General features: G+C 49.8%; 6 protein-coding genes across 6 annotated transcripts in view; 3 read left to right on the forward strand and 3 right to left on the reverse strand.

The window, feature by feature from the left end:
• Window positions 1-883: 883 nt before the first annotated feature.
• Window positions 884-1868, reverse strand: LOC131260862 (pre-mRNA-splicing factor SPF27). The gene is made up of 2 exons (XM_058262699.1): window positions 1708-1868; window positions 884-1642 (listed from the first exon to the last, which is right to left on the reverse strand). Exons 1-2 carry the CDS (start codon window positions 1780-1782, stop codon window positions 1064-1066), a joined length of 654 nt encoding a protein of 217 aa, XP_058118682.1. The 5' UTR covers window positions 1783-1868; the 3' UTR covers window positions 884-1063.
• Window positions 1869-2149: 281 nt separating this feature from the next.
• Window positions 2150-4298, forward strand: LOC131260379 (large ribosomal subunit protein uL4). The gene is made up of 3 exons (XM_058262082.1): window positions 2150-2264; window positions 2758-3184; window positions 3279-4298. The coding sequence occupies exons 1-3, from the start codon at window positions 2262-2264 to the stop codon at window positions 4193-4195; spliced, it is 1347 nt and encodes a 448-aa protein (XP_058118065.1). The 5' UTR covers window positions 2150-2261; the 3' UTR covers window positions 4196-4298.
• A 1656-nt stretch (window positions 4299-5954) lies between these two features.
• LOC131261263 (pre-mRNA-splicing factor 18) lies at window positions 5955-7229 on the forward strand. The gene is made up of 2 exons (XM_058263247.1): window positions 5955-6074; window positions 6136-7229. Exons 1-2 carry the CDS (start codon window positions 6000-6002, stop codon window positions 7123-7125), a joined length of 1065 nt encoding a protein of 354 aa, XP_058119230.1. The 5' UTR covers window positions 5955-5999; the 3' UTR covers window positions 7126-7229.
• On the reverse strand, window positions 7144-8501 carry LOC131261264 (uncharacterized). The gene is made up of 2 exons (XM_058263248.1): window positions 8231-8501; window positions 7144-8156 (listed from the first exon to the last, which is right to left on the reverse strand). Exons 1-2 carry the CDS (start codon window positions 8322-8324, stop codon window positions 7396-7398), a joined length of 855 nt encoding a protein of 284 aa, XP_058119231.1. The 5' UTR covers window positions 8325-8501; the 3' UTR covers window positions 7144-7395.
• A 308-nt stretch (window positions 8502-8809) lies between these two features.
• On the forward strand, window positions 8810-12060 carry LOC131261174 (WD repeat-containing protein on Y chromosome). The gene is made up of 4 exons (XM_058263126.1): window positions 8810-9193; window positions 9255-11275; window positions 11429-11441; window positions 11488-12060. Exons 1-4 carry the CDS (start codon window positions 8810-8812, stop codon window positions 12058-12060), a joined length of 2991 nt encoding a protein of 996 aa, XP_058119109.1.
• A 1142-nt stretch (window positions 12061-13202) lies between these two features.
• LOC131272420 (cadherin-99C) overlaps window positions 13203-18312 on the reverse strand; it is a 64541-nt gene continuing 59431 nt past the window's right edge. Inside the window, exons 6-11 of the mRNA XM_058274144.1 lie at window positions 14830-18122; window positions 14460-14756; window positions 14124-14374; window positions 13776-14022; window positions 13435-13707; window positions 13203-13356 (exon numbers count right to left, since the gene is read on the reverse strand). Coding sequence (XP_058130127.1) covers window positions 13203-13356; window positions 13435-13707; window positions 13776-14022; window positions 14124-14374; window positions 14460-14756; window positions 14830-18122 — 4515 coding nt within the window. The remainder of the gene's footprint in view (window positions 13357-13434; window positions 13708-13775; window positions 14023-14123; window positions 14375-14459; window positions 14757-14829; window positions 18123-18312) is intronic.

Here is an 18312-nt window from a genome sequence, read left to right on the forward strand (position 1 = left end):
ACCGAACAACCAACAATCTACTCAGGACAGTGGTACGGTGAGCCGAAGAGTACGTCGGTCTGAGGACCTTTTACAACAAGCGGCCGAATATGTGTCCCGGGGTGAAACGTTCCAAAACGTTAGCTTGCGATTCGATATACCCATTTCGACCATCCGGTAAGTCAATTATTAACTATATCTTGTATGAACGCAATATAAAACAAAAACATTACTTAATTACAGATTCTTTATGGCTCGCAAAGGTATACTACCGCGGAGAAAGCGTGGTCGAACGGCTGCAATGCTACCGTACAACGTGTCAAACAGGCCACCGGCGGACCAACCGAACCCGCCGACCGGATTTCAGACCGGCACATTCAATCAACAACAGTACCAACAGCAGCTTAACGAAAATATGGCCATGGCTAGCTTAGCCACGCCGACAATCGAAGGCATTCAGCAACAACGTGCGCACCCACGCAACGATGGCAGCCGGTCTCCTTCGCCATCCGGACCGCCGTTTCATTTTGCTAACTTTAAGCTACCTGAAATACGACCAAATTTGATGTAATTGTACCTTGCACGCTTACCTCACACTGACTGAACCGGTACGAGATACAAATCACAAACCAGTTACTACACTTAACATTGAAATGTATCACACTTCGAACCGGGTCCTGGCCGGATTAAGTAAAAATATGTATTTTAGGACCGCATTGAATTTACAAAATATGCAAAAATGATCTCAGTTATGATGCAGTATATTCCCATTTCGCTATACATATAAAGTGTGAAATATTATAGTAGAGCAATTGGTATTGATGTTGCAATAAATTCATTTGAGCTTTATCCCATGATGAAAACTGCATATTTTCATCGTTATAGGATCAGAAAAAATGGCATTTTTCGCTCGTAAAGCTAATTTTTATGTTTTAAGAAACAAACTATATTGCATGTAACCTTCTAAAATATGTAACAGAGTGTGATTTTTAAAATAAACGGAAATAGATATAATGATGGCTAGCGATGTGACACACACTGAAATGGTGTTTTTACTTTCGAAATATTACTATCAAAGTCAAGTTTATTCATGTTTCCGTTCGGCCTGCAAGGAGTTCTGTGCCATCTTCTTGTGGTATATTTTTTCCTCCAGCTTGACACAAGCTTGTTCAATTTCGTAATTTTTTGACACCAGCATGACCCACTGAGCTTCCAGGGATCGCAGTTTTTCTCCTCCCTGCGTCTGCTTGGTCTTGCGTGACCAATTCACGTCTTGAATTTCCTTCTTCACCTCCGCTAGCCGAGCCTGACACTTTGCCTGCAAGGCCACCAGCGTTTCGAGGTACGATTTCCACATCTCGCAGCCGTACTCCGACATGAGCTCGAGATTCATTGCACGCACTGCCTGATGCTCTAGCTGGGCCATCGAGTTGTCCACACTTTCCGTCCAGGCCGACACTTCGTTCATTTTCCCGGCCGGTGGAGGTGGCAGCTCGTACCGTTTCATGCTCAGCGGTTCCATTGGCAAACGATTTTGGATGCGTTCAAATTCGGCTCGCATCAGTTCGGTTTCAAATGCGGTAGTATTGACGGCCGGCAGGTGCTCGAGGTAATTTTTTGTAGGACGATATCGCCGACATTCTTCTTCCACCATAGCGATAGCCTGAAGGCGCCGAAAGAGTAGATTAACGGCAATGTTTATGGAAAAAGTTAGTTTTCTTTACTTACCGCTTCACGCACGCCAGGATCATCGTAGCCTAAATCAATATATGGCAGCGCATCAACAAGTACTTCACCAGCCATTCTGTTATATTATTTTATCCGTTTGTATGCTGAATTAAAACCGGACGAATGTTTAACAACAAATTCTCCTAGCTAAAATGTCATTTATTGACGTTGGAGCTGAAAAGGCTTTCCGATGTGTTGAATAACATCTAAAAGACCTTTCTATGAAATTGATCTAAGTAGAAATGAATGTCCAATAGTTTGTTAAACTAACCTTTAAAAATAAAACAAAAATTTCCAATTCATTTAAATTGTAATAACATTATGCGTGATGTGCAATAATCAAAAAAAGATGCATTTTTCTCTAATAGTCCTTCGCCTCTTCCGATCGTCCACTGAACTCTAGTTACGTCAAACTGACATCTGTCAAGAAAAAGCCGCATCGAGGTGCTTCCGCTTCGGATAGTTCTTTTTCAGTCCTCCGTGGCATGGCGGACGTGCTTTATTAGTTGCAGCCAAAATAAATTGTGAATTTGCGGGTGAAAACTTGTGCGAAAATGGTAAGTGCGAACAGTTAATGAATGCCATGCTCTGTAGTGTTCGGGAGATGTATGATTTCCTAGAGGAAAACAGTGTAAAATGGGAATATTTGAGCTTGTTTGGTTACGAACATGTTGAACGCTGCTAGCTATGATCATCCCGTGCGGCCGTCGGAAAGAGGACTTGACTGTGCAACTTTTCGAACTTGACAGACAAATTACGCCATGGGTTGTATTTCCATGCAATCTGGTTGAACGAACAAGTGTTGATCCGGGACAATTTCATCATGCGACGAAACGGGGATGGCAAGGGTGAAGACGGAAGAAACGTGCTCTGCGGAGATCTGTGACAATCCGCTATCGAGATTGTTTATCGGTTCGGTGTTCTATAGTTGCTGCATGGTGTTGGATTAAACTGTTCAGCTTAATTTCTGTATTTAAATCAACTGGCTGGTGTCACAAGGGCTATAGTAATTCTCACGCTAATGCATTTTTTTTTATATCGCTTTTTCAGAGTTTGATGGCGACGCGCCCTCTGGTCAGTGTTTACACTGAGAAGAATGATGCCGTTAAGGAAAAGGGAATCCTCCTTCCGGCGGTGTTCCGGGCTCCGATTCGTCCGGATGTTGTGAGCGAGGTGTCCCAGTTGATGCGCCGCAACCATCGCCAACCGTACGCGGTTAGCGAGGCGGCCGGTCACCAGACGTCGGCCGAATCGTGGGGTACTGGTCGTGCTGTGGCCCGTATTCCGCGTGTTCGTGGTGGCGGTACCCACCGTTCCGGTCAGGGTGCCTACGGTAACATGTGCCGTGGTGGACGTATGTTCGCCCCGACCAAGCCGTGGCGCCGTTGGCATCGCAAGATCAACATCAACCTGAAGCGTTATGCTTTGGTTTCTGCCCTGGCCGCTTCCGGCGTTCCGGCTCTGGTGCAGTCGCGTGGTAAGTGGCGGAAGTTACGTTTTATCTTATAGCTTCGCGGCGCATTGTAAGAGGTTGTTTTTGAAATTAATTTTGTTTTCCCACCTTGTTTTAGGCCATGTCATCGATGGTATCTCGGAGCTGCCACTGGTCGTGTCGAACGATATCCAGAAGTACCAGAAGACCAAGCAGGCTGTTGCCTTCTTGCGCCGTACGAAGGTTTGGGCCGATGTGCAGAAGGTGTACAAGTCGCAGCGTATGCGTGCCGGTCGTGGTAAGATGCGCAACCGTCGTCGCGTCCAGCGCCGCGGTCCGTTGGTCATCTACGCCAAGGACGAGGGTCTGCGCAAGGCCTTCCGTAACATTCCGGGCGTCGACACGATGAACGTGAACAAGCTTAATCTGCTGAAGCTGGCCCCTGGCGGTCACGTTGGTCGTCTGTGCGTATGGACCCAGGATGCGTTCTCCAAGTTGGACGAAATCTATGGCACCTGGAAGCAGAAGTCCGCGTGCAAGAAGGACTACAACCTTCCCACGCCGATCATGGCCAACACCGATCTGGCCCGTTTGCTGAAGTCGGAGGAAATCCGCCGCGTGTTGAAGCCGGCCAAGAAGGTAGTCCACCGATACAAGCGCCGTCTGAATCCGCTCACCAACAAGCGCCAGATGGTGAAACTGAACCCGTACGCTGAGGTGACCAAGCGTCGCGACATTTTGGCGTCGAAACTGCGCCGTTGTCAGCGCATCGTCGCCCGCGCCAAGGCCCGCAACCAAACGCTCAGCAAGCGCGACAAGGCCGTGCTGTTCGTGGCGTCGGAAAAGAACCGCAAGAACCAGCTGAGATTGGTCGCCGCTAAGCGCAAGGCGAAGTTTGCGGAGAAGAACCCGGAGAAGGCCGCCAAGAAGGCAGCCCTGCGGGTCGCCAGGAAGACCCAGAAGTCGAAGAAGGTGGTTGAGCGCGTGCCGAGGAAGCTCAGAATGAAGCTGGCGAAGGAGGCCAAGAGGAAGGAGAAGAAGTTAGCGAAGAAGTAAACGAACTTCGTCACCATATTGATAACTTGTTCCAATTTCCATCGGCTGAAATAAAGTAAAACCGTAAAGCCAACAGTCCTTACAGCTGTGGTGGGAAGAAAGAGTTCGTCTACTGTATGCTTTGTTACATTCGGTCCGAAAAGTAATGTACTTTTTTTGTGCTAGCATACCAGACGGTGATACTACTTTATGAGTAAAGCAAGCTAAGTATGAATTTGAACGAACTTTTGCAGGAGTGCCAGTAAACAAAAAAATTGAAAGTAAATATCCTTCATGTAACTGCGGGATATGGTAAAACCGGACCTTCCATTTAGAACATTTTTCCTTTTATAACAGTTGTTGCAATGCATTTCCATTCTTGCTTTATTCTTTTGATTTGGATGAACCACAGCATTTTTGCATGTAATTTGCATGTAATTGCAACTTCAGACCAAGCCATCTCATAACCCATAGCATTTCACCGTTGAAGTCGATAGATAAATATAATAATTTACCCGGCATTGCATATTCCTCTTTCTTTTTCTCTTGCTCCCGTTACACATGTTTCTTTCGGTTCAGCATACCGATTTTTTGTTTAACTAAATGTCTATAGTCATTAGAATGTTTTTTTTTTTTTAAATTTTCCCGCACGTGATACGTCGGTGCTTACTTATGTGGCGATACAACCGCTGAGCGGTCTTGGCCTGACGAAACCGCACACAGTCGCTCGCCACGCTGGTCCAATACCGTATCCCGGCTTTACTGGCTGCTTCGTCTCTCGGCGGGACCTCAATTTAGGCCTACCACGCCTCCTCTGTGCTTGGGGACAGCCTAAAAGGATTTTACGGGCTGGGTCGTCCGGTGCCATTCTCATGACATGATCAGCCCACCGGAGGCTGGTGAGTCTTATTCGCTGTACGACAGTGAGGTCTCCGTAGATCTCGTAGAGCTCGTCATTATATCGGCTTCTCCATTGTCCCTCCTCACATACGGGGCCAAAAATCCTCCTGAGCATCTTCCTCTCGAACACGGCTAAGAGGGTTTCGTCAGATTTGGACAGAGTCCATGTATCGGAGGCGTACTTGAGCACTGGTACTATGTATGTCCGGTATAGTCCCAGCTTCGACCGTATTAACAGGTAGTGGGTGGAAGAGATTTCTCAGACTGTAAAATGACCGGTTGGCTGCCAGCACCCTAGCGCGAATTTAATCTTCAATGTTGTTGTCCGTGCTGACCTTTGACCCACGATAGGTGAAATTTTGGACGACTTCAAAAATGCGTTCACCTACTTGTACGTCACCCCCGCGTAGGCTTTCGGCAATTGTTGGCTGGGCCGCTGATGGTGCCACTATCATCTTGGTTTTTTCCTCGTTTCTCGATCCTTTGGTATGCTTCTGCTACATAGGAGAGTCTTCTACCAATAATATCAATATCATCAGCGTATGCTAGGATCTGGATTGACTTATAGAAGATGGTCCCCGAAGTTTCTATACATCGGTGGGTCTGAAATTATTTGACCATTTTAGTTTTGTAGTGTTACATCTGCTGCAATGATGGAACGTAGAAGAGATAAAAGGAGTAAATGAAGCTTCTTCATACCGGAACGTAAGATAGCACTGCTACTGTGGACGATAAATTCAACTCAGCAATGCCCTTCATGTTCAAACAAATACCGGAAAATTTAAATTTCAAATGCGTGCAGTACTAACTTTTGCCAAAAGGGGCGCTTCATCAGAAATGTCAAATAAACAACAAACTGCATTGACACATCTGGTGTTTGTGATTTTTCTAAAAAGCTTGTGTAAACAAAATAAATTTGGCAAACATGAACGAAATCTTGAAAGCCTTAAAAGAAGAACAGAATAGAAAGAGAAAATTTCTGGAGGAAAAGAACCTAGTGGTAAGTTACTTGGCTGGAACGAGTTGGAGACCGGGTAATCAAATTCATTTTGTCCCTGCAGGATGGCACGAAGAAATACTTCAAGCGGGGAGAGCTTCTCGCACTGGAAGAAAAGGAATATCTCGAAAAAAGTGGCTATAACAATACTAACGGTGTAGCCAGCAGCGGGGCGGCTGCTAAAGATGGTGAAAGTTCGACAGGCGATGATCCCAAGTATGATATACGAAAACTACCCCGCTCGGAAGTGATTAGAAAGCTTCGGGAACGCGGCGAACCGATTCTACTGTTTGGCGAGACGGAAAAGGAATCATGCTACCGCCTGCATCAGCTGGAAATATCTGCGCCGGAGATCAACCGTGGCTTCCGAAACGACTTCCAGGAAGCGATGGAACAGGTGGACGAAGCGTACCTCAACGAGATTCTTAGCTCGAACGGACAGGAACCTGCATTAGGAAAGCCCAAAAAATCCAACGAGGATTACGCCATCGACGACAGTGTGACATACGAATCGATACAGGAAATGGCGGTGCGGTTGGGACGCAGCGGGAAAGATCACGACTGCCATGTGATAATGACGCTCATACAGTTCCTGCTGAAGATGTGGAACGATCAACTTAGTTCTGCGACGGCGGCGGAAAGGATGGCCACCAAGGGGAAAATAGCACGGGCCACTTTCGAGCAGACGCGTCTGTACCTCAAACCGCTACTCCGCAAGCTCAAGAACAAGACCATTCCCGAGGATATTTTGGATAGCTTGACGGATATAACGAAAAGTTTGCTTAAACGAGACTACATACATGCGAGCGATGCGTACCTTACGATGGCAATCGGCAATGCGCCATGGCCGATCGGTGTCACCATGGTGGGTATCCATGCCCGTACGGGTCGTGAAAAGATTTTTTCCAAAAATGTGGCCCACGTCATGAACGATGAAACGCAGCGAAAATACATTCAGGGATTGAAACGATTGATGACAAGAATGCAGGAATATTTCCCTACCGATCCTTCGAGATGTGTCGAGTATGTGAGCAAAAAGGATATGCAAGATTGAAAGATAGGTTAAGGATATTTTTTAATGATTTTAATTGTTAAGTCCCATTTCTGATAACACGTTTCCTGAACAGTACTTCAATAAAAAAATACTATCAAATTATAGCACTTCAATGTTATAATGTAAATTCAAGACAAACACAATTCTTTATTGTTTGGAACAAGTAATATCAGCTGGCTAGGCCATCCGAGTGAGAAGAAACACATATTTCATGGAGATTATTGTCTAATTTAAATGATGGAAAGAAGTGCAGTAAGTAAAGTCCGTTGTCTATGACAACTCGCTTGCCCGTTTCGTGGCCTTTTCGACGGCATTCATAACGGTTCCTCGCATGGAGCCCTGTTCTAGCGCATGCACACCATGGATAGTTGCCCCACCGGGTGAGCACACCTCATCCTTCAGCACGGCCGGATGTTTGCCCGTATCGAGAACAGTCTTGGCCGCTCCCATCACTGTTTGGGCCGCCAGCTGTAGGGCCATGGCACGCGGTATGCCTTGCTTTACGCCACCATCGGCGAGCGCCTCGATGAATTCGTACACGTACGCCGGCCCACAACCGGCCAAGCCCGTGACGGCGTTTATCTGACTTTCCTGCACCTCAAAGGCAAGCCCCAGTGTGCCGAGCATGTACTTCAGGTCCTCGTATAGTGGCTCCGTGTAGCTACTGCTGTTCTCCGCCTGACAAAACACCGTACACCCGACCCCAACCTGCATTGGCGTGTTGGGCATCGTACGCACGAATGTGGTGGGTAGCAGCACGGACAGATCGGTGTGCAACCGAGCCAAAGTGACACCGGCTAGGATGGAGACGATCAGCTTACGCTCGCAGTTCGGTAGGTTCTTTGCGTTGGCGAATACATCCTTCAAGCGGGGAAGGATTTGTGGCTTAACGCAGATAAAAACGATGCTCGCCTTGGTGAGCACCTCCAGATTGTCGGTGGTAGTATGGGTTACGCCGATCGGCGACCAGCGACTTTGCAGGTTGGCGAGATTTGTGGCCGATACGTAAATTTGGTCCGGTTGAAGTACACCTAGTGGAAGAAAGTTATTTCACACCGGATGAGTATCAACTAATGTGCAGTGTTTTAATGACAAAAAAATCTACCTTTGTTCAATAGCCCCGACGCAATGGCGATGGCCATATTGCCACCGCCGATGAAACCCACCGCTTCACAAGAGAGATCACGCTTCGCAGACATTTTTATTTTTACACCCAACGGTACCTTTCGATCCACCTCACGCGCCGCAACTTTGTTGACGATATAAACAAATCCACACACAATTAATCTTCTCGCATACAAAACGTAGTTTGTTGTGCTATGTTATCTAATCAGCTCGACGCCAACCCGGGAATAGCTCAGCTTCTTGCAATTCGGTTTTGTTGACGATTTGCAAAACGCAAAAAAAGCAAGTGACAGATGGTACCACTGACATACATTCATCCCTGTTCTTCCCTCTAGTATTCTTCCGTGAGTAATCAAAAAATAACGGAAATTACTGATTCTGACCGGCATTATTCGTCCAAGCGGGACAAAGACCACTTTCATGAATTTAAAATGGTTTAGCTATACAAAAGTGCTTTTTTAATTGTAATTTGACCAGCAAGTCAATAATTGGTTAAGATATCCGCAATCATAGTAAGCGACTTCTACCATCCAGTGAACAGTTGTGGGATGCAAGAAAAATGGCTTCCAGAATATCAACCCTTTCCATGGAACAAGAAATTCACCGATTTGTGACCCGCGAGCAGATTGAATTACTACACTCCCATTTTCAAACCCACAACGATCGGCTGACACTATCAGAGCTGCGCGATGTTCTTTCCCACATCGGTCTACGGTATACGGATGATCAGTTCCGAGGGTTGTGCCTGCAGATCAACACCGATCACGATGCGTACTGTCAATGGGACGAATTTCTTAACTATCTGATACTGGGATTCCAGGACGACGATCCGCTGGCGGTGAAACAATCACTCGATCCTCCCATTGCGGACGAGCTCGGACTGAAGCTAAGCCGGCAGGTTTACACCATCGTGAAGGTGGATTTTTGTCCGATGGTTTACTACGTAAGTGGATTGTGACCCCACGGGGAAGTGCAACCTTCTTCACCGTTTTTCGCCCGCCTAGGACGGAAGCATCAGCTGGACCCAGGGACACTGGATAACAACTTCGCGCGAAGGAGTAATACACTTCTGGACGAACGATTGGAAGCCTTCCATGGCGGGTCGATCTGTTCCGTCCAGCTTAAAAAGATCGAAAACCTGGATCCTGGACACGGTTCCGCTGCCGGACCAGAGCATGCTATGTGTAGCAAGTTTGGAGTGTGAACTCCGATTCTATGCAATTGTAGCCGCCTCCTTTACGCTCAAGTTGGTTATCGATAAATTGCCGCACCCGGTAACGTGCATGGTGTATCAGTTTTTAGAAAACGAGCGAAGTGCCTTGCTTTTTGGTGACTATGAAGGCAACATACGAGCGTTTTATTTTTATCCTGAACGGAAGGTAACATCAACGAGCATCTCCTTCACGACTGTGGTCAGAGTTAGCCTAACGGATGTACTCCGCGGGAAATATCGTCCACTGGAATGTGTTGACTTCGGTCCACTACTCCCGGACATCGTACGATCGGTTCAGTTCGTCGGCAGTTTGAACAGCTTCATAGCGGTCTCGGAAAACAATCCTCTCAAAAACTCCCGCGTAGACCAAGTTCAATCGAAGCGGAAGGGTAATATGATCATTCAGTCGCTAGAAACTCCTTCCGAACAGAGGATGTTTTTTGTCCCCCAAGGAGTAACCTGCTTTGCCTACGAACCAACTACAGAGCTATTAGTATCCGGTGGGCCGGACTGTGATTTGCGGCTCTGGGATATACACCGGCCCGAGAAACCTACTGTAGCGCTTGTTGGTCACACGGCGAGCATCACGTTCCTCTTCGTACAAGATGCCGGGGAGAAGATCTACAGCATGGATCAGAAAAAGATTATCAAAGTTTGGGACGTCCGGAACAGGTTACTGCTGCAAACGTTTAGCCAATTTTCCACGGTACTAGCCAAAGGTCTTCCGGCGTGTGGGTACTACAATCAGCGCGATCGGGAGCTGGTGGTCGCCAGCAACAAACTGTTTGTGGTGGCTTGCTGCCCAGCGATCGCACTCGATCGTACCGATGGGGATAGCCATACGAAGCCGGTATCGGTGCTGCTGTACAACAGCCTGTACAAATTGATCGTCAGCTGTGCGTTCGATAGCTTCATCATCGTGTGGGACCATAAAATGAATCGAAAAATGACCATCATCAGCGAAGCGCACACGCAGCCGAAGAACGGGGTGCAGCTACCGGTGGAAATCACGGCCGCTTGTTTCGATGAGAAGCAACAACTGCTGCTAACCGGCGCGCGTGATGGATCGCTAAAAATCTGGAACATAAGTGCACGAACGTGCGTACGCTCGTTTCACATGGAGGAGGACAGCGAGGTGACGGCGGTCTTTTGGCAGGGAAACCGTATCCTTGCGATGGGCTGGAACCATCGTGTGGTCGAGTTTGCGGCGTTTAGCGAAAAGGACGACTACCCGAGGGGTCTGCAGTGGCGAAAGCTACACTCGGACGACATTCTCTGCGCGGCGGTGAGCGGAAGTTTACCGGGAGTCATGGCCACCTGCAGCTACACGGGAGAGCTGGTACTGTGGATGCTGGAAACGGGTCAACCGTATAGGCGCTACGATGCCACTAATCCTCGTTCACGAATACCGATTCAGCTCCACCCGGGCGAGTCCGGGGCGCAAAAGGCACGAAAAATTGCACCGCGAAGGTCCATCTTTCAGCTGTCAGCCGATCGATTCCTGCAGCGTCGCCTTTCGAGGATTGTGATGCCATCGGGGTTGGAGCAAATGCGACTGCTCTCCATACAGGCACTCCTGTTCCTATCCACCCGACCGATGTTGCCGTCCTTCGGAACGCTCCTTGGGTCGCTTGATAACGGAATCGTACAGGTGTGGTCGCATCACCCGGAGGGAGGATTTGTTGGGCAGTTTAATGCGGTTCATATGGCGGGCGATCGTGTCCTAGCCATGACGAGTGACGCTGCGAATCGTTTTCTCTTCACCGGCACCGCTTTGGGCTACATCAAAACTTGGTACATTGAGAATTGCTGGTAAGTACACGAATGGTTATTCATTGGATAGATTGTGAACAAATTTAAAGTATATTCCCTAACACCAAAGGATCCCAAATGAGGAAACATTTAGGGTAAATAAACCCTCGGTGAGGATCCTATTTCCGTTCCTCCTGCACGATGTTATCCCAGGTCGGGCGAAACGGTCGGTCCGTGTTCAACCTAAACCTTGGTTAGTGAACTCCTACCAGGGTCACCGAAGTTGCATTACGGGCCTGGTTTACCTGGACGGTAGCGAGCTGCTGCTCAGCGCTAGCAGCGATCGAACCATTCGTTTGTGGACACTCGGAGGGCGCTACATCGGGCTGCTGGGAAGTCCCGTGCACTGGGAGCCATTGTCGGCTAGCCTTCCACCATCCGGCGGGTACCGATTCCGTGTACCGCCGGATCTTCAGCGTGAAGTAAGCTTCACCACGCTGAAGGTTTTACACGGCGGAAACGATGATCACGGTCAACGTCTGAAGACGACGATCACTCGTGGCGTTGCTAAGGAACATTCAAACCGCACTCGGCCTATGCAAACGTACGGTGAATCTCTGGGGGAACCAATTCTGAACACCGGTGTCCTAAAGCTACCCTCCAAGGAACCAATTCTGCGGGACATCAAGCTCGAACGATTTTTCCCTCGAGTTCCTGTGTACGGTCACATGGTAGACTTCCCGGTAAAACCATTAGTGTACGATCGAACGGTTGAAAGCATCCTGGAGAGAACTAAACCGACAAAATTCATGGATCCTCCAAATGCGACCGATCGGGGAGAATAGGCGGAAGAAATGAACACACGCGGACACAGTTCGTTTTTTAAATTTGAAAATAATCTCAAATTGGTAAAGTATTTATTGATTTTTACGGTTGAGTTTCTTGTTTGATCGTTTCGGTTTCGCCTATTAAATTGCATTGAACGAACGAGAGCTGCCTGTTCGCTGTTGGTTGTTTAAATTCTAAGCTCTTATAAAACTGTACCTCTTGTAATATATTCCATTCCGTTAGAAAAAAAAGTATGGTAAATAAGTTCATCATTCACGTTTCCACACGCTTGGCAGTTTTATTTCTTCCGGTCGAAATTGTTCAGTTCTGGAGCATCGACTGCATTGCAACTATTCTCGTTTCGGTAGAGCTCCTGTGAATTCCGGTGGACCATGATCTTATCTGTTGCACGGGACATTCATTCACGTGTTTCCACTGTGTCTGGATTCTATACTTAAAATTGTTCCTACTACGGGGGCGCTTACTGATTAGATGACTAAATATGTACAGATTACTTATCTTTTGCAAACCGGTTTCCGGTGTGCTGTTTTATTTTAACGCGGCCGTTTTTATCTTAAAATCCGGTGGTAAACTCCTTCGAATATATATATCAGCGCCTTCTCTTTATGCTACTTTCTTGCCGCCCGCAGGTTGTGGTCCAACCCAAGGCCCACACCGTCCTAGTGTTGACTGAATAAATATCGAGCGTTCGTGGCCAAACCGCTGTTTTTTCCCGAACCGCCCAACAAACTCCCAGTTTGTCCTTTACTCAACCATATAGCTCTATTATGGTACAGGCAACGTTTTTAAAAATCTACCAATTGCAACCTATACTACGTCTAAAACCCCCGAAGAGTGAAGATAGATGGTTCCAACCGGCGTCGTAAAACCTTCTTTCACTTGCTTCTTGCATCATCCGGGAATACTAAGTTAAAATAATAAAAAGTTATAAACAAACTAAAGGTAAAGAATTGCCAACTAAAAGAAAACGAAATATAGTAGAACGTAAAATGCCACATATGTCACAATATTTTACACGGTAGACCATCTTAAAGTCGATTCGATAGGGATCCTAGTTTCGGCCCCCGACCAACGCTGAACCATTGTGGGACATCCGCCCTGGACCTTATTTTTTATAACAAGAGGCATCCTAGGCATCCTACAGCTCGGTGGTGGTTTCCGCATCTGACCGATCAAGATCATTGAGATAGGAGAACGACAGTTGATTGTAGTCACGCTTCCCGAAGCTAACGTTTTCGTTCGTTGGACTGATGTGGTTCAGCTGCGGTTGCGATTGCAGGTCTCCGTTTTGCCTGTAACGAGGTACGGTACAGATTAGTTACATTTGTCCCCAGTGGCTGTGTGTGGCTTTTGACGCGATCCGACGCTACCTGATATGAAACAGAGGGTTGGTGATTGGCACATCGTTGTAGCGATTGTTCCGTCCGAGGGTGTTGGTCACTATCTCCGTGCCCATGTGCGCCCCGTTCGCACCGCCATTGTGCAGATGGTGGTGACCGTTGGCATTCAGATTGTTGCTGGCATGGTTGGCGTTGTTGTTGTGCCCGGGTGCATGGTTTATGTTACGCTGGTTTCGGCCAAGCGTGTTGAAGGTGTTGTTCTGGGCCATCGTAAGGTTGTTACGGTTCAACGTATCACCGTAGCTGGAGTAGAGGAAATGAAGCCGTTAGTTGGACCATCGCCATTCGGGATCGGAGGGATCCCATCTTACCCATTGATGTAGTTGTTCCGCTCCGACTTGATCCTGCCCAGCGTGAGCGTCCCGGGGACGGCACCGTTGCCGGCCGAACCGAGCGGGTTAAGGTAATTGTTTCGGTTCATCTCGAGCGTCCGGTTGAGCGTGTTCTGTCGATTGTTGATGTTAAGATTAATGTTGTTTTTCGTGTTGTTGTTATTGTTCCGCTGGAGCGTGCCAACAACAGCGGTCGTTGCGTCGGAGTTTGTAGGACTGTGCTGACCTGCAAAGGGAAAAGAGGAGAAATGCCCAGTTTAGTGTTAGCAACAAATACCACCAGTAGCTCAAATGACGGCTTCTCTGGCCGTTGGTAATTCCACAAACCATTTTCTTTGTGCGTAATGTAGCTGACATTGTCCAAACTGAAGGCGTGATTTTTGGCACTGAAATCGAGCTGCAGATCGTCGCCCTCCTCGGTTAGCGGGACCGCCATGGCGAGGACCTGCGTTTCGTACTCCTTCAAGCTGGTCGGGTTCTCGGACGGCGGTTGCTGGGAGTTGATCATGACCGGGTCATAGCGTACGGGGCTAGCGGGTGCGGTATACTGGCGCATTCTTTGCTTAAAGTTTTTGTATCTAGGGAGGAAAGGAACGATACCGTTCGGGGGTTACAGGATTGACCACACTAAGGCAGGGAGGGAGGTTTGGTTTTCCTACTTACTTTGACCATGAAATACAAATGTAGACGATTCCGATCGATCCCAGGATGAGTATGACGATCGCAACGGCGATCAGTGCGAACGGAAACACGTCATCGTTACCAACGATCGTGGCCTTGATCTTTTGGATGGGCAGTTTAGGTTCGATCGGACCGAAGATGCCCTGCGCTGTCGCTCGCGCAATGCCCGATGCCTCGAAGTTGATCTGCGAAAGGATTGCCGGCGCAAAGACACGGTTCACGACCGTGCTCGAGTTGCGCTCGAGGATACGCTCCGTTTTGGGGTCGACGGCGTAGAACCTTGAAGAAGAGAGAACATTGATTAACTCGTGTTGTTGTTCGAACTTGCACCACAAAGTGCGTTCCTACTTACCACACATCCGTTGCACCGGCCACCTCCTCCACCGTGCCGTTCTCGTTCAGTACCTTCCGGACGCTGAACCGCTCGATGCCCGTGATGAGTCCTTCGGTTTTTTCGTGCAGCAACTCCTCCAGCGTGCGCGCATGCCTCCGCATATCCTTCGGGTTGGAGTCGAGAAAAACGAGCGTCATCCGGTTGATGTCGGCGATCAGGTTCACGACGACCCGGGCTCGCGCCTTGTGCACCGTGCCGGCGGATGTGTTACCGTTGTTGTCGCGCGCCTCCACCAGAAACACCAACGGCATGCGGTGTACGTTCTGGAAGGACTTTTGCGTCTTCAACATACCGGTGTCCTCGCTGATCGTAAAGTACGTGCTCGGTGCGTCGTCGTGTGGAATCTCGTTCGATTGCTCGTCGATGTCGTGCAGGGCGTACTTGATCTGGCCGTACGGGCCCACGTCCCGGTCGGTGGCCTTTAGCTGGATCAGCGGCGTCTCGATGTCGGCGTTCGCGTTGATGACCGCGTAGTAGGTGTCGTTCCGTGGACTCTGCTGGTACGCCTTGGGGAACACAAACCGTGGCACGTTATCGTTCTCGTCCTGCACGATCACCTTCACCGTGGCCGTGTTTTTGTGCTGATTGACGAAGTACTTGTTCGAGGACAGCCGTACCGACAGCGTGTGGCTGCTGGCCGTCTCAAAGTCGAGTGGGGCGTTCAACACAAGCGCGCACGCGTGATCTTCGATGGTGATGCGGAACAGCTTTTCATCATTGCCTCCGGTTAGTTCGCAGCTGAAACCACCGTTGTGTTTGGTGGCCTTCTTGGAGTTGATGATCTGGATGAGTTTCACCGTGGCATTGACACCCGTCGACTCGGGGACACTTGTGGTGTAACTATCGTCGCTGAACGCCAAACCCTGTACCTCGAGGTTCACGATTCCACCGTTCTCCAGGCGAGATTCAGCCGAGTCCCCGTTCGGATTGGCCGGAATGTGACCCACGTACACGGGCAACGTCGAGACGCTGCTGAGCTGCGGTTCGCCCATATCGAACGCTCGCACGTCGATCAAATACTCGCTGTCTTCCTCCTTGCCGAGATCGTCCCGGATACGCACAATGCCGGAATCGGCGTCAACCTGGAAATACTTCAGCGCCTTACCACGGCCAACCAGCTCGTAGCGTACCACATTACCCGGCGACGAACCATCGCCGTCGACGGCAGGCATCGAACCGACGATCGACCCGATCGGCAGGTTGTCGTTGATGCTCACCGGCTCGGGAATCGACACGAACACGGGCGGGATGTCGTTGCGGTCCTCCACCTCTACCATGATCTTGATGTAGTCGCCCGGGTTGGTGCCGTTGTTCTCCAGTGTGCCCACGATCAGCTCGTGCATCTTATCCTTCTCGTAGTCCAGCCCGCGGATCGTCTTAATCTGACCCGTGCGGGCGTCCACCTTGAACAGATCCCCAGGACCGCGCTTCAGTGCGTACGTTATCTCGGGCTTGGTGTCCGGATCGAAAGCCCGCACCGTGGTGACGGCCAGATCGGGAACGTTCTCTGGGATGCGCACCTCCACCGTGGACTCCATAAATCGAGGCACTTCGTCCGGCACGTCGCGTACCTTCACCGTAACACTGGCCGTACCCAAACGAGGTTCTGGTGCGCCATCCTTCGCCGTCACGACAAAACGGTACTCCTTCTGCTTCTCGTAGTCGAGGGCCGTCCTCGTGCGTACCTCGCCCGTCTTCGAGTCAATCTTGAACGGAATGTCCGATGGGATGGTGTACGTGATCTCGGCGTTCATGCCTTCATCGGCGTCGGTCGCGTGGACCTTTCCGATCGCAACGTTCTCTCGACCTTCATCCACCGAGAACACGTAGGGCAGCTGACGTTCATCAAACTCTGGATTCTTGTCGTTGATATCGGTTACCTTAATGTTAACGGTCGCACTGCTCGCCAACCCGCCGTTGTCTTCCGCTCGCACGATCAGTTGATAGCGTGTTAGGTCTTCCCGGTCCAATTTGCGTATGACGCTTATCACACCACTGTCCTTGCCGACGGAGAACTGGCGCAGGTCGTTACCGGTCGTAATGGCATAGCTGACGGGATCGTTCTCAGGATCTTCCGCTTTCAGCACGATTACGGTCGAGTTGATTTCGGCCCCCTCGCTGACCTGCACCTCGTACACGGGCTTGGCGAAGCGGGGTGGCTTCGTGTTCGGACCGGGCGTGATCGTCACCTCAACGATGGCCTGCGACGACAGTCCCCCGACGTCCGCCGCCTGCACCGTGATGCTATACTGCTCGCCCGCATTTAGCCGAGCCCGAGTCTCAATCTCTCCCGTCTGGGCGTCGATCGCGAACTTGTTCGCCCCGTTGTTCGAGACGTGGAAGATCGAGTACGTCACGACGGCATTCTCCGCGGCGTCGTTATCCGTGGCGTGCACCTTCGTCACCAACCGGCGTCCGTCGCCGGCCATCAGCGTCACCGGTGCAACCATCGCCAGCTTCGGTGCGTTGTCGTTCACATCGCGTAGGTGAACCGTGAGGCTCATGGGTGCACTGGCGGCATTCCCACTCGCCTCCCGAGCCACCACCTGGAACAGGTATTTGCCCGGGCTCGGTGGATCGCGATCCAGACCCTCCTCGTTGACCCGCAGTACACCCTCCTTGGAGACGGTGAACGATGGTGTCGTGACCTCGTAGATGTACTCCATGGTTTCGCCGTCCGGCCCGAGATCCTGGTCGCTGGTGGACAGTTTGATCGGGCTGCCGCTCGCGTCCATCACCACCGTGCCGATCGGGGAGTTCTCGTCCACGAAACCCTCCATGGCGGTGGTGCTAATCGCCGGTGGGAACGCATCGACCGGCTTGACGTGGATCGCCAGCTTCGCCTCGGTGTAGCGCTTCATGTCGGACACCTCTTCCGCCCGGACGGTGATGTCGAACTTTTTCGCCGTCACCGACGCATCGACCAGCTTCGTCTGCTTCAGCACGCCCGTCTGTGCGTCGATCTCGAAATAGTCGCCGTAGTTGCCCGGCACGCCATCCTTGAAGGAGTACCGTATCGGGGCGCTGATCGTGTCCAGGTCCACCGCCTGGATGCGCTCGGGGGTTACCGTCAGCACACCCTGCAGGGTGCCGGCCGGGACCGACGCGCTGTACTTGGGATTCAGACACGCTCCGTCCACCAGCTCGCAACCCCGATAGATGAACGATGGGTCCTGGTCGTCCGAGTCGGCTATGTCGATCGTCAGCGTTGTTGTGGCCGACAGTCGTTCCGATGCGTTTCGGGCGCGATCCTACAATGAAAAGGAAAAACATTTTGTTGTTAGCAAAGAAGTTCAGATAGTTTTGAAATTAATTGTTAAGATGGAATATATAAACGCAACAATGCAAAATCCACGAAATATGATCAGTAAGTAAAACTTGGCCTTTAAAATTTGTATTGCAAAATTGTTTTGTAGTCAAACTATGATATTGAAATACATT

Source organism: Anopheles coustani, chromosome 3, assembly GCF_943734705.1.
Source record: "Anopheles coustani chromosome 3, idAnoCousDA_361_x.2, whole genome shotgun sequence".
Taxonomy (NCBI): domain Eukaryota; kingdom Metazoa; phylum Arthropoda; class Insecta; order Diptera; family Culicidae; genus Anopheles; species Anopheles coustani.